Source organism: Drosophila albomicans, chromosome X (assembly GCF_009650485.2).
Source record: "Drosophila albomicans strain 15112-1751.03 chromosome X, ASM965048v2, whole genome shotgun sequence".
Lineage (NCBI taxonomy): Eukaryota > Metazoa > Arthropoda > Insecta > Diptera > Drosophilidae > Drosophila > Drosophila albomicans.
In genome coordinates, this window is record NC_047627.2 from 12,996,170 (window position 1) to 13,012,339 (window position 16,170).

At 36.3% G+C, this 16,170-nt stretch overlaps 2 protein-coding genes across 5 annotated transcripts in view; one reads left to right on the forward strand and one right to left on the reverse strand.

Moving 5' to 3' along the window:
- The window catches only part of LOC117578237 (uncharacterized), a 39,471-nt gene that overhangs the window by 18,812 nt on the left and 4,489 nt on the right, over positions 1-16,170 (forward strand). The window contains exons 1-3 of one of the 4 annotated variants that reach the window (XM_034241431.2): positions 3,939-4,043; positions 11,461-11,758; positions 11,831-12,148. In XM_034241431.2, the coding sequence (XP_034097322.1) occupies positions 11,701-11,758; positions 11,831-12,148 (376 nt within the window). In that variant the 5' untranslated portion in view covers positions 3,939-4,043; positions 11,461-11,700. Of the gene's footprint in view, positions 1-3,938; positions 4,044-4,570; positions 4,716-5,348; positions 5,369-11,460; positions 11,759-11,830; positions 12,149-16,170 lie in introns of those variants that run through there. The other 3 variants (XM_034263818.2, XM_034263764.2, XM_034263683.2) reach the window with 3 other exon arrangements.
- LOC127565586 (probable protein phosphatase 2C T23F11.1) lies at positions 13,502-14,776 on the reverse strand. Its single transcript, XM_052004820.1, has 3 exons — positions 14,608-14,776; positions 14,261-14,542; positions 13,502-14,199 (listed from the first exon to the last, which is right to left on the reverse strand). The coding sequence occupies exons 2-3, from the start codon at positions 14,540-14,542 to the stop codon at positions 13,606-13,608; spliced, it is 876 nt and encodes a 291-aa protein (XP_051860780.1). The 5' UTR covers positions 14,608-14,776; the 3' UTR covers positions 13,502-13,605.

Consider the following 16,170-nt stretch of genomic DNA (forward strand, 5'->3'; position numbering starts at 1 on the left):
ATTTTATTTTATTTTATTTTATTTTATTTTATTTTATTTTATTGTATTTTATTTTCTTTTATGGTTAAATTAAACTATATCTTCTTAAAATTTTTTTATTTTATTGTTAAAAAATACTTTAAAATTTTCTACTTTTCTCAGTGTTTAGTAGTTGCTTAAAATATTTGGCTGTTAAATTGAACAAAAAGTATAGGATGTTCTTAATAGGTGTTGACATAACGAATTAATAGAGTTTTTCACATTCCTGTTTTGATCAGTGTAGGGCGGGGCTCAAAGACCTGTGACTGTGACTGTGGCTGAGTCTGAGTCTGGCCTGCAATTGACCCAATTCTCTGCGCTGTTGTTGATATTTTTATTTTATTCTCTCGTATTTTTCTTCTCGCCGTTGTGTTGTGTATTTTTTTATGAACTTTTTGCTATTGTATGCAGCACTGACAACTGGCAACTAGCAACTGACTGGGAGGCCAGTCATTAAGGCCTGACATCGACATCGACATCGAAAACATCGAGACATCGACGTGCGCTTGTCAGCGGTTCGTGTCTAGGCAAAGCAGGAGAGAGAGAGAGAGAGAGAGTGGAGAGTAAAGAGTAGGCTACTAGGGCGCATACTTGCCGCTGGCATTGATTGAAGTCTAATTAAAGTAAAAGACAAGGCAAAGTTAAAGAGAAAGGGACAGAGACAGTGACAGAGACAGGGGAAGGGCAAGGGGGAAGAGGAGATGCGATGACTTTGGATCTAACGGATCTAGCACTCGGTCTTAACGCTTATGTAGAGCAGCAAGTACACACACACACACACACATTCGAGGCGTGTCGCGACGTTGCGAATATTTAAGCAACATTTTCGCCTAAGCGACAAGAAGCTGAAAAATGTGGAGAAAGAAAAGAAAAGAAAAGAAAAAGTAAAACGTTTTTGGAGGCTGAGACATGAAATGTTTGTTGTATGTAGAAATCTCTTTGGCTGCTTGGCAAAGAACGGCAACAACTACGAGTAAGAGAGTAACAACAAACTGAGAGCCAATGATCATAACTATCATTACGCTGATCATATGGTTTTATTGTCGAAACTTGTTTATGTTGTTTTTGCTGGTTCTTTTTTCTGTTTTTTTGTGTGTGGCTCGGAATGAGTTTGTGCCACTTTTTTCAAGTTGCGCATAAAAAAAAAACAAAAAGAAAAACAAAAAAGAATTTCCGTTAACGGGGTCAGAAGCGCGAGTACAAAACTTTTAGCCAATGAATCGCATTTTGACCAGTGAAATGGTCGCAGTCGATGAATTCTCATCGTCATCGTCATCGATGTCGTGATCGAGATCGTCATCGTTGTTGTAGACTTTTTTTGCATTCTCGTAGACAACGTGTTAACAGTGGAGAGTGACTCCCCTCCCTCTCTCTCCCTCTCCCTCTCTTACTGTCTCTATCCAACACCCACCGAAGCGATTTTCAATGTTCTATGTTAAGGTTGAGGTTATCAGTGCACGAAACGTGCCAAAGTAAACAATAGTTGTATGAAAGCAAAGCAAAGTAAAGTAAAGCAATGCAAAGACAAGGACAGGCCAAATAACAAATGTAAACACAATTGATAAACACAGTGGTGGGGGGGTGAGTGCTGTCTGCTATCTTCGACATCATCATGTGGCACATTTCGAGTGCTTTTTGATAAGCGGAAACACTCTCTCTCTCTCTCTCTCACACACTCTGCCCGTCATCGAATTTGCGTCGTTAATAAGTATGTGAGTTTAACAAGCGTTAAGTGATTTAGATACCAACTAATCGATAACACAAAACCCCCTCCCCTATCTCTCTATCCCTCCCTTTGATCAGTTATCGAACACCGCTTAAACAATTTACGAACTGCGTAGCGCAAGTTGACATCCGTGCAACAATCGATGGTTGTAATTTATTAACAAGACATTGCCTCTTTACGCCTTATCTGATTAATGGGCTACTGCCAGACTTTATCTACTCTCCATATCGCTCTTGTAAAACATCCCATGTTACCTACATAAAGCGATCATGCATTCTACCGCAATCAACAAAGAATTTTAGATATGAATAAGGTAGCAAAATTGTTGCTAAACTTTGCATTTGTAAAAGAAAATTTAAAGGTTTCGCTTTATAATGTATAATAAAGCAGATGACCATGAGATTGTGGGAAAACCTTCGTATAGACTTATAGAGAAGATCATCATAGCACATTAAAACAAAGAGCAAGTTCTAAAATCTAGAACATTCGTCTTAAAAATTGTGTTCTTGAAATAAGATCATTTTAAGAATGAATTCTTAAATTTAAGAACATTGACTAGAAATGACAAATTTTCAAAATAAGAGCCAAAATTCTAGATTTTGGTTACCAATTTCTATAATCCATCGAAATTCTTATAAAGAATCGATGATAAATATTTCGTAAGTAAAGTGATCAACATACATACAACTGAATAACTGAATACAATGAGCTAATTAAATCATAAAATGGTAAAATAATAAATAGGTATTAAAAAAAAATTATAATATAATATTTTTTGATTTTATAATAAGATTTCTGGTCTTAAAACTATAAGATTTATTCTTCTCATTGATAAGAACTTAGGTCTTATATTAAATGTGTTTTAAAACATTAAAATGTTGATGTTCTTCAGGCACTTTTCAGACCAATATTCTTAGTACTAAAACCAAAATCTTGATTTTATAACTTTTTTTTCTGTATACCTAAAACCTGTGATCAAAATTGAGGAAAAATGCAGAATGCAATAGAAATGAAATATTTAATTTATGTCGCTACTAGATAAAGTTAAAACTCTATTTACAAAAATTCGACGTTAACCCAATATCGGATTATTTTGAAACTCTGCCATTCAAAAACAAAAGATTTAGCAATATCTTAGAAAGGACTTTGGGTTACTTTCAGTTACTTATAGACGATGTGTTAACTATATAATTTCTATTATAATTACTTATTATGAAAAGAATTTGTATCTTTATTATCACATCAAGAATATTTGATAATTATAAATCTGGGTATATAAGTGCCTAGTAAACACTGTTTTATGTCAATATTAGCAGCATTTGCAGTAGTATTTATTCTAATTTTCCCCACAACAGCAATCGTAATATGTACATATTTGGTAATAGTAGATCTTAGATTAGTACAAGTTCTTTAATGAGTTCTTCACTTTGCCTCAAAGTACACTCCACTGTGCTGCCTACATACTCTTAATCGCAGTTATAACTGTTAACTCATGCCTCAGATGAAGTTGTAAGTTTATTTTTTGTACTAAGTGTGAGTAATTAAATAAATACAATGTGAATATGTGAAATCCCAGAAGAAGTAGAAGAAGAAGAAGTAGAAATAGCTGACATGAAGATTGACTGACAGTTAAACACATTTAAACATCTAAACGTCTAACATCGACATTGTCTAAGGCGTGCCCATCTTTGAGGGCAACAACTTGGCGGCAATTTGGTGCGTGGCAGCAATTAATAAAGATGGTAGAGATGATGTCATGTGTGTGTGTGTGTGTGGGGGGTGCGGCACGACCTCCTCTTCTTAGTCAATGCTAATCGATAGACTGGGCGATAAAAATGGTCACGCATGTGCCATGTAAGAAACTGAACTGGCTGACACTCCTCCTGACTCCGACTCCGACTCCCATGCAAAAGCTGACTGCTGCAGCGAGGAGCGCACCCAGCAATCACCCACCCACCAATCAGAGCAGCAGCAGAGTAAGGCAAAGTTTTAACCCACGCTACACACCAACCACCACCAACTAAGAAAAACAAAAATTAAAACTGAAGGTCGTCGCAGTCGCAGTCGCTGTCAACGTCGCAGTCAGAACAGTCAGAAAAAAAAAGCTTGCGCAATTTGAATGAAGGCAGTAACAGTTAAAACAGTTAACAGTAGCAATCGCAGTCGCAGTCGCAGCGAGCAGCAGCTAACGACGACAAACAGCGTCGCGCCGTCACCTGTCTCTTATGCAACGCATACAACGCTTGAATTCTCAGTTCAGTTCGCTCGACTAGCGCGACAAGTGAAGATAGCACACACGGTAAACGCTTAAACGCAGCTACGACAAAAAACAAAAACAACAACTACTACGTACATACAGCCACCACAGCTACAAAATCTGCAATTTGTTTTCGTTCCTTTCACCCTGCGCCGGCGCCAATTGCTCTCGTTGCTACTATTGTTTCTTTTTTTTTGTTGCTTTTGTTCTCTGATAAGATAAACCCCAAGCAGCAGCAGCAACAACAACAACAACAATGACTGATGTGAGAGAGCGCAAGTGCGAGAGCTTTTGTGTGAGAAGAGAGCGCGCACACAGCTGAGCGCAGGCAAACAGGCCGCCTCAGCCTCAACTTCAGCCTCAGCCTATCCTGCATTGTTGCTGGAGTTGTTGAGTTGTTGTTGTTGTGTTTGTGGTCTGGCGCTATTATTAGAGAGTTACCGTTGCTTTATTATATTGCCTGCTACTATTATTATGCGCGCGTGTGTGCGCCTGTGTGTGAGTGTTAAGCTACTTGCTTGTATTGGTGTTGTGTATTCGTGTTCGTGTTCTGTGCATATTTTGCGCGTTTTTTGTTTTCAGTTTTGTTAACGTCGTCGTCGCCGCCGCCTCGCAACAGCGCTGTCGCCGTGTTGTGCTGCCAAAGCAAAAGCAAAAGCAACAACGAAAGCAAAGCAAAGCCAAAGGCAAATACGCCGCTAGTCGCTAGCCGCAGTTAGTACGCAGTTCTAAGTACTTTTCAAGTTAACTTTAATGCGGGTTAGGCACATACATACATAAGTAGATAAGTGTGTGTGAAAGTGTGGGTGTTTATTTTCGTTACTGACAACGTGCAAATCGCAAACTGTTCAACAATAACTGCAAAAAAGCAACAACACCAACTGCAGCAGCTGTACAACAATGTAAAAATATGAAAAACATTGCGATAAATAAAAAAAATATATAAAGAAAAGTGTCACGCGAAGAGTTCTAGCTATAGCGCCCCTCTCAAGGGCTCTCCATACGCATGCAATTTGTACTTGAGTGTGTGGGTTGAAGTGTGGAGTGTGGAGAGTGGAGAGATGTTAGTAAGAGCGCAAAAGAGAGTGAGAGAGAGCGAACAAGTTGTTGTTGCTGATATTGCGACAGGCAATTGTCATTTTGACAGCTTCCACACAATGTGGAATGATGAATGACTGCCAATAATAACAGAGCAACAATAATAATACTAATAACAATAACAATAAAGTGGAGCAGAATAAAAGACAACATTTGAAAATCTTAATTATTTGTTATTTTTTTTTCATGTTTACTGAAAGTGCAATCGAAATCAGGAATTTGCTAATCACCAAAAAAAAAAGAAGAAAAAACAACAGTTTCAGTTTTTGGTAAGGGCAACAATTGGTATCCTCATTCCGATTCCGACCGGTTTGTAATTCTGTTTCCGTTTCCGTTTTGTAATTTGAGGAAACAAACTTGATTGCTGAGTTTTTTGTTGTTAAAGTTCAATATAATTGTCACATCAATTGCAAAATCACCCGATTGGGTTTTTTTTTCGGTTCGCAATTCCGTTTCGGATCGGTGTAAAAACCAGATGGCCATGCCCTGAAAAATTGTGGAATGTACGATAATTTCGATACAGTTCCTAAATCAATATTTAAATTCCATTGCAAAATCTCGATTACCTCTCACTGATGATTCACGCATTTCTTTATTTTCGCACTAAATACCATTACAGAGATTAATCATGCAAACTCTACATATGTATATAAGGCGAAAAGTATTTCCTCTAGTAGCTGTGTTGATTCACGCATTTCAATAGTTACGCAAGACAAGATTTCTTCAGAAGCCAACTCATTCAATTAACTTGGATATAAAATGGCCCAAAAAGAGTTTTAACACCTGACGAATTGACTGTCCGACTGATGGACAGTTGTGTGACCCACTCTCGCAGGTTTTTTGGGGGAAAACGAGTTGGAAACAATGTGCTAAATGCCGTGGCATCCAATTCCATTCCAATCGTAATCGAGTGTCTCGAATTGCAACAACAACAAATGGTAAACACTTTTGATAACAAAGCAGTCGACGTCGCATTATTTAGCATAAGTTCTAGCATTAGTCATTCCACTTACTATCTATCTATCTATATATATATATCAGTCTGCTTCTAGATAATACCAAGTCCAAGGCGGCCACTTGTTGTGTAAACTTTTCCATAGGTGTTTCTGTCTATTTCTTCAGCTTTTAGCTCATTTATCAGTCGAAGTCCCAGTTGGCCAGAATTTGCATAGTTGCCTGACTGAGCTGTGCACAATAAAATAAAATAACACAATGATGAGCACCAATAAAAATTCCCGCACGTTGTTGTTGTTGTCTCTCGTGTGATATCATCGCTTAACTTGGGATCAACCTCAAATGCAATGCCAATGCCAATGTCGCGTAATATCTGAAAACAATCGAAAACACTTTAACAACACATTTACTCACACACATAGACATGTCTCTCTATCTTTATAAATATTAAGTGTTGTGCATTGCCACACAAAATTCCCAATATGATTCCCCCCAAACGATTCCAAAGCTGTGATTAATCATCATCTTTATTGTCTGGCACCCTGTAAACCCAAGGGCAAAAGCGTATCATAGAAAACTAACTGTAGATTATAGATCTTCGTTGATTGAATTTAATTTCCCAATTCACAAAGCAAAGTATCTTGCTGTCGATCACGCTCGCTTTGTACCTTGAAATGTTTGTACTTCTTACGCATGTTTGTACTTCTTACACTTATTACGCATATCTTTCTATTTTTATAAATATCAATTATTGTGCATGAGCTTTCCCATTATGATTCCCCCAAATGGTTCCAAAGCTGTGATTTATCATCTTTATTGTCTGGCACCCTGTAAACGCAAGGCCAAAAAAGTATTATAGAAAACTAACTGTAGATTGTGAATCTTCTTTGATTGAAGAGTTAAATTATCCAATTCAAAGCAATGTAATAGTTTGTGGATCTTCACAGATTGAAGATTATAGTTTCCCAAAGTATATGCAAAGTATTTAACTGTCGATCACGCTCGCTTTGAACCTTCAAATGTTTGTACTTCTGATTCGCACTTATTACGCATATCTTTCTATTCTATTTTTATAAATATCAATTATTGATTAAATTTCCCAAAGCCTAGTGCAAAGTATTTTGCTGTCGATCACGCTTTGTACCTTCAAATGTTTGTACTTCTGATTCGCACTTATTACGCATATCTTTCTATGTTTATAAATATCAATTATTGTGCATAAAATTCCCATTATGATTCCCTCAAATGGTTCCAAAGCTGTGATTAATCATCATCTTTATTGTCTGGCACCCTGTAAACCCAAAGCCAAAAGAGTATTATAGAAAACTAACTGTAGATTGTGAATTGTCTTTGATTGAAGAGTTAAATTATCCAATTCAAAGGAATGTAATAGTTTGTGGATATTCATAGATTGAAGATTATACCTTCCCAAAGTATATGCAAAGTATTTAGCTGTCGATCACGCTCGCTTTGAACCTTCAAATGTTTGTACTTCTGATTCGCACTTATTAGCGTGCAGCGGTACTTTGTGCGTCCCCCCAAAATTGGTTGTAATTGTTTAGCCAAACTCAGGCTATAAATGCATAACGGTAGAAAGTTGCCAATTTCGGGGGGAAGGCAAAGTTGATTAGCCGCAACGGTAAAACGGTTGCGTCAACAACAACAACGACAATAACAACAACAACGACAACAATTGGCGCCCTTTATATGCATAAAGAAGAAAGGGATATACTATATTGACGTACATATTTATAGAATAACCACTTAAAATGCCATAAGTAATCCGATAACTTTCAAGATTACGAACAGTCATCGCGATAATCGGAATGATGATGAGCTTATATTTAGAATTTCTAATGAGATACGTGACTAAGAAATTAATCGAAAATACCTTTGTGTGCATTCTGTATTTATATTTATTCGATTTTGTAATCGCGGTTTAAGTCGACACATAGAATGGGGGAATGTGGAAATAATAAGCTGAAATTCCAGGGATGAAATTACCTGTTTCCATCCACAATTGAAACATCTTTTGCTGTCCCAGTCCCAATGTGCGTCATTCTTTAAAGTGTTGTATAATCATTAGTATAAATTTGGTATCGCTAAGTAGACGTGTCTCTGATTATAGACTACAGTATATGGTAGTTAGTGGATGGGTCAACGCTTGATACACTTTCGATTGTCTGAATGACTGCTGGATTTATGATGTCAACTTGCAGTAGGCTATATAAAGTGCTATCTATCGTTACGATCGGAAATGAGTAACCGGCAAAAGGTAACCACATCACATCTGATTGAAGAGTGCATTATATAGATATAGAATACGTGTGGCACATATAATTTACTCCTCGCATTTGTTGAGTACGTGACCCGCTGCTGTTGGAGATATTTAGATATAGAGAAAAAGACGAGTTAAGAAGTTGATTTGAAAGAAATCCGCTTGAAATATTGGTTAAATGCATTTGAATGACATATAAATTTGGTATTTTTATACATTATAGAAGGGTATTGTAATTTTGTGTCTCCAGACATCTCCTCCGATCCTATACATTATATATATTCTTGATCAGCAATAAACTTCTGAGACGATATAGCAAAGTCCGTTTGTTAGAAGTTGTTTAAGAAGCCTTGACTGAAAATTTGGTATATTTTGTATGTGATAATATACCAAATATAGGTTTTGGTTTTTGTGGTATATTCATTTGGTATATTTTAAGCATATTACCGCACTCTTTTACTTTTAATCGATATGAGTAGCGGGTATTTCATAATCGAGCACACTCGACTCTTGCTTTCTTACTTGTTAGAAAATACTTTCAACAAAAATATGTTAAAGACTTAAACAAGAATCGAATGAAATAAAATTTGCACAATTTACGCATTAAGTTAAACATATTAACAATAATCGAGAAATTGCAAAACAACAAAATGCAGTTTTACCAATTTGAATAATCCAAATCAACAATAGAGATAATTAATTTGCATACGATCACAATATATAATATAATATACAACTAATAAATTTCCGTAGTTGTGTTCGACCTTGACTTGGGATCTATGTCTCTCCAATATACTATTATTAATATTATAATTATAATTATTGTGTTTTAAATGGAATGTGTGACAATCGTTTAAAACAAAGCAGAAATCATTTCAAAATTAATAGTTTTGTTTTTCGTTTTTTATTGATATTGTTATTGATATTGTTGTGATTCATATTGAAATGTAAAATATTTGAACAATGCACGTGAGGTTTTGCTCGCTATTTGTTAATAATTTTAGTTCGACTTGTTTTGCCAGCTGCTTGTTATATCCACTTTTTAGTTTCTGATATCTCAACTCGCCACCTCCCCCTTTCCCTCCCTCTCTCCCCTCCAATCAGTGTCAATAGCTAAAGGCATGTGATCAACTATTTAAAGCGCCGTTCAGTTGTGTTTTACTTTTTATTTTCGCAGTTGTTGTGTGTTGTATTTTGGCAAGAACAATAACAATAACAATAACAAAAGCAACATGTTTATGGAACGTGATGATTTTGAACAACAACAACAAAAAATTGCTACGACTTTTGCCTCGTCGCTTGATAGTCGAGGAATTTTTACTTACTCATGTTTATTTCCAGTTTAACTAACCGTCTATAAAAGCAAACACACACACTTAGAGACTTGGTCTTAATAGCCAAGAGTGTTAAAAACAACAAAAAATTGATAAGCAAAAAAAAAAAGAGAATTCTTTGCGAGTTCCATTAGAATGCGAAAAGCTTTAATGACAAAACCAGCAAAAACAAAAAGGAAAATAACAAAAACAGTGAGTAAAATTTAATTAGCCAAGCTAATAGCTAGGCTAATTAGTGTGGAAACTCGTTAAAAAAACGAAGAGAACGAGAAAAACACAAAACGCCAAATCGATTTACAGACGCTTCATTTGTAAGAAGAGGGGCGAGGAGGCAGTTGCATGTGATAAAGTTCCACAAACTGAGTCGAACACGTGTCTCAATTACGCTATTCATAAATAGATAGATAGTTGGTTGGGTTTAACTGCCGCAATTGCGAGTAATTTGCATGGCCAATGAGGCACAGACAAACGAACAACAAACTTGCACTAGCGCAGCCCTGATTTGTCTCCATCCCTGACGTGTGCCAATTGAACGAACACGCGACGAAAGAAAAAAAAAACGCGTCTTCTTGTGTCGCGTCTTGTGACGCGTTTTGTTGGCGTTACTTATCTATGTACAATGTATGTGTTTAAGCTAAGAGGCCCTAAGCACAAATAGCGGCACACATAATGCCACCATAATGCGCTATATATCCAGGTCGTTGTGCATGTGTGTGGGCGTCTCTGTGTGTGTTTGCTCATTGTTGTTATTGCCGACAATCGGTGTTAAGCTTAGCGCAAATAGCAACAAAATTAACAGGTTAATTGTTAATAGAGGCGGCAGCGTGACACGACTATCGACAGCAGCTTGAGTAAACGATATACAGAGAAGTGTTAACAAATATTACAAACAATAATAGTTCATCGATTACTCCAACTAATCACGACTAATGAAAGTAATTGCATAGATGCTTTTATCAATGATTACTCGATAAACATTATGCAGAATTAAAAACTAATCATGGCATAGAATACGTATCATGTTTAAACAATGAGATGGCTGGATGTCTTAGTCATGTCATCTCCAGCTGCAAAGATTGCCAGCAAATTTACTATCTTATCTATCTACACAACAACACTTGAGTGTGACGTGCACAGAGATAACTGTTAAATAGCAGGCGAAAATACTTTAGACTTAAAACAACAACAATAAAACTGTTCAGATAATTGAAAGCAAGATCGCACGTCATAGCATTCAGCTTGTGTCAGGCACTAACTTCTTCAAAAGCTATCGACTCTGACTGCGAGAAACTTTATGATCCCCGTTTTATGAACTGAGAACTGAGGGACTAATAAAATATAAATTGGCAAAACATGCAAATTGCGAGCTATAAATATTTAACTCGATCATTTATTGCGACAATTCATAAATACCTCTGTTGTGTATAGAGTTGTTTATAATTTTATGGTTTACTTTTTAAGAGAGAGAAACGTTGGAAAAGCCCCATTTACCTATGTGTGGTGTGAGTATTTTTCGATATGATAACGAGGGCCATTCATTACACAAGGAATGCGTATTGGAGCTGCCTTGAGCACCTCGCCCTTGCCCCTGTCTCTGTCCACCTGCTGTGTTTAGCTATCATCGTGGATGGGGAAGTGGGAATGGGAATATTATCAGTTTGTTCGTTCGCTCTCGGCCCGATAAGAGTGTGTGTGTGTGTGTGTGTGTGTGTGTGTGTGTGTGTGTGTGTGTGTGTGTGTGTGCTCATATTTCAGTAATCGTCGTAATCAGCATTCGAATGCTTTTCACTTGCAGATTTCGCAGGGCACAAATCACACGCCATTTTGTAGTATGCTTCAGAAATATTACGAAACATTCTAGAGAGGGGCGTCAAAAAAGCGATCAACAACACATCACAACACAGCTGCAACCACAACAATTGCATAAACAAGGACAACAACTACACGAGTATACACTTGCAAAAGAGAAGACAAAGAGAGACAGAGACAGAGAGAGAGAGAGACAAGGACAAAGCGCGCGTGCCACGCCCCAAACATGAGCAGCATGAAGGGCGGCTTCTCCACACTGAATCGCTGGTTTGGCCGCAAAAAGGGTGAGTGACAAAATTCTCCGAGTGTGTGTGTAACCATACTATATCAATTAATCGATATCAATTAATCGATAGATAAATCTGGCGTCGGCAGCGCGGCATCCAATGGCAAGCTATCGAAGTCAACGACACAGCTGCACCACATGTCCACCACGGACACGACGGGCATGCACATCAATGAGGCTAGTCAACTGGATTACAATCGGATCACCCCGCTCCCGGTGGCCACCAGCAACGCACCCTTCGAGCAGACCTTTCGCATCACCGTCCTCCTGCCCCGAGATCAGCTCTATGTGGCGCGTCTCGGCGCCCGAGTCCCGCTGAGCAAACTGTTGTCCCTCGTCTGTGACAACAAGCAGTTGGATGCCGATAAATACGAGTTCAGGAATCCAGGTGAGCCGACTGTAGTGTCTTTAGACATCCTTAATATTTTGTTATTATACATATTTGCTAAAATATGAAGTTATCTAAAATAAATACCTTAGCTGTTATTATTAAATTTAAATTATGCCAAAGTTGCGTTTATAATAGCTTTAATTTTGAAGTAGATAGTAAGCACTGCTATTTCAATGTTCACAGCTAGACATATATCCCATCTTTAAATTCCAATATATGTATTCACTATTTGGGTAATTCTCTGACGACATTGTTGCGTAAAAAACATACCAAAACCATTTTTTTTAGTAAAGAATCTTATAGTTTTTGATTACAACTTTATTTAATGAGCACAATTAATGATTTTGGAATTATTTTTCTATTTTACGATAATTGCAAAAATAACGAATTTTTATATACAATTTTGTCAAAAAACAGAAAAAAAAACGTTTCTAAAATTAATCCTAGCTTTAAATATTGTGCGAACCCAGAGCTCAAAGAATGACCTTTACCTATTTTTACCTTTACTTATTTATTTATTGTTTCAGTTTATGTTTTTTTCACTGTAAATTGTGTAACACCCGACAATTTCCGCCAGAGAATTATCCATATAACCTTAAAAGTTGTTGAACTAAGAACAAAAGTTTATTTTTTTTTAATGAAAAATCATGCTTTTCATAAAGTTGAAGTCATATATTTAACTGTCATTTAATCCACATAACAGAATCTAAAGTGATTGAAAAAGGAACGTTTTTTGTCTATATATACACACATATATATCGAATTTGCTTTTCTTGGAAAATGTGTTTATAAAATCCAAAATATACAAAATATAGTTAAATATAACATAAAAAGTTGTTGGTCTGAGAAAAAGTTGTTGAATGAAAAACTTTTCTATGCATAAAGCTGACTTGTCAATCAAGTAACAAAATCTAAGGCAATTAAAAAAAAAAAACCGTTATTTTCGGAATTATGTGTGAAGTCTATATATCTATAATATATACTTACATATATAGAGAATTCTTTGCTTGAGAATTGCAAAATACTTTACACTTTAATTAAAAATCACCTGGTCAAAGAAAATATATTATTTTCCAATTATGCATAAAGCTGATCTGTCGATCAATCCACTTTGCAGAATCTAAAGCAATTCAAAAATAACGTTATTTTTGTAATTATGTCTACCGTTTGTCTGTCCGTCTGCCTTGATGTATTCCAAAAACTTCAAGAGCTCGATTCACTGAATCAAAAGAATAATCTTGTGTGGGTTTAATGTCCATTGCAATTCGGTTGGCGTTCAATTTGGAACGACTTATTGCAATTACATACATGTATTTTTCTTATTAAAAATAATACTTAGTAAATTATAATTATTTGGTTAACGGAGGTTGTCTTATAAAAAATACACAAAAAAAAAAACGTAAAAATATTTGTAGTCGAGATCAACAGTTGAGAAAGATCGTAGTTGTCAGTTGTTAGGCGCCCGGAAATCGGCAGCGGACGGCAAGTTGACTGTAAGGTCTGCCCTGTAGGAGGCAGATGATGATGACGGTCACATCCCCGGTCAAATGGGGTTTATTGCCATAGCGAGTGAGCAGGTAATTGAAGAGCTCGGTGATGATGTCCATGGGCTGCATGTTCTTAGCGATGTGCTGGCGACAAAAGCGCAGCACTTCCATATCGCTCATGGTGCTCCAGACGCCATCGCAGGCGAGCAGCATGAACTCCCAGTTGTGATTGATGTGGAATCTCTCGACACTCGGCATGGCGGTGAACAGTTCACCGCTCACCGGATTCCTGTTGGCGGACTTTAGCTCAAAGTCGCCGAGCATGCGATAAAGTATCGGATTGTGATCGCTTGCCTCGGACTCGGAATCTCGCTCGATCTCTGGATCCATGGACAGCAGCTGGAGATGGCCACCGATGCTGGCGATGGCCTTGGTGTTGCCCACATTGGCGCAGTACAGTGTGTCCCCCTGGATGATGATCAGCACGGCTGCGGTGCCACTGAGCGGAACGTCAGCTCCCACATTCTGCATCATCATGCGATAGTCAATGTCGAGGAAACTCTGTCGAAGCTCATCGAATAAAAATCGAATCAAGAGAAGAGCTTGCACACAAGATTTTTACCATTTTGAGGGCATTCGCAATGTTGGCGTTGACCGTGTAATCGGGATGCTGGAGGATTGTGTCCATCAGATGCTCGTGTGCATAGCTAGACACCGCATCGCTGCCATGACCATCGAAGATGCCAAAGAAATACGTCACCGGATCCCTGAATGAGATCGCATACGTGTTGCCCTCGGGACTGCAATCCTTCCAAGCCTTGCAACAGCCACTTGCCACCAGGAGGCGTCCCGGCTTGCTGTCGAGCACTTCCTTGGTCACCGCCTCGCCAGCATATGTATCCATCTGTGTGGGTATTGGGTGAAATTTGAAATTCCGTTTCTCTTATTTAGCTATTAACGCGTACTTACAATTGTTATTCCTTATCAAACTGATTCGAATTTGATTAAAAGTGCAGCGCCAAATTGTTTGGATTTGAATTATTTTTGAAATTGTGCAAGTCTCTTTAATTATCTGCTACATTTGCAAAGACAGCGAAAAGGAAATTTCAAAAAAAAAAAAATATAAGCAATCGAAGTAGAAACTAATTAATTGCCAAATTTGATAAAGTCCGCATTTTTTTGTAACACAAATTAATTCAATACTCAAATAAATAATAATAAACTCTATTAACGAAAGCAGACCGAATTCGTAGAAAATATAAACAACATAAATTGTAGCAAACACGCAAGAAAACTGTTGAAAGCAGAAAGTGAATAACATGTGCCAAAAAGATCCAATTGGAAAACTAAAGAAGGGTTTTATTTTGATTCGAGAATAATCAAAATAATCGATTGCTTTCAGCTATTCTCCCGATTCGTTAACATGGATCAATACTTCAAAATTCCGCGAGATCTCACAAATAAACTTTCAATTAATTATTAAAGTTTTTAAACAAAGTCATATAAAATATGACTTTAATTCGTTTTTTATACTTCCCTATGAGGTGTCATTAGTTGAGTGTTTTATTGTTAATTTGCTAAACGGAAGTGGATTATTTCAAGTATAAACAGCAACACTTTCAAATTATTCTAGTATTTCCGTTACTTTTGAATATAAACATTAGTTTGTAGTATTGCATTATTTTAGCAGCTTACTCAGTAACATTTTTAAAGAAACTAAATTAAAAATCATTTACGATATAGCAATATTTTATTTTACATATATTATATTTAACTTTACAAGATTTTATTTCATTAATTTAAATGTAGCTAAATTAAGTATTTTATATTTTGAATATAATAGTATATTAATAATACCAAATATATCCTTTGGTATATTTTTGTATTTTTAACTCTATTGTTTGTATTGAATGTAATAGTATATTGATATACCAAATATATCTTTTGGTATATTTGCATACGACTTTGGTATATTTTGAACTCTTGTATATTTTCAATGTATTAGAGTATACCAAATATAGTCTTTCGCATATTTTAGAATACTAATTTGGTATATTTGTAACTTTGTTGTATATTTTGAATATAATATACCAAATATTGAATTTGGTATATTATATATATTTTTAGTATATTAATTAATTAACTTTTGTATATTTCGAATGTAATAGTATACCGATATACTAAATATATCGCCTTTGGTATATTTTAGTATACTTTTCTATATATAATATATTCGGTTATTTTTAAAAATAGTATCTCACTGTGACAAATAGGTAGCGGGTATCTCACAGTCGAGAATACTCTCTTGTTATTTTGCTCGTATTTTAAGGTTAGGTTACTTCGTTGAGAAACTTTTATCAAACATTTTTGAATCAAATAGGTAGCGGGTATCTCACAGTCGAGAATACTCTCTTGTTATTTTGCTCGTATTTTAAGGTTAGGTTACTTCGTTGAGAAACTTTTATCAAACATTTTTGAATCAAATAGGTAGCGGGTATCTCACAGTCGAGAATACTCTCTTGTTATTTTGCT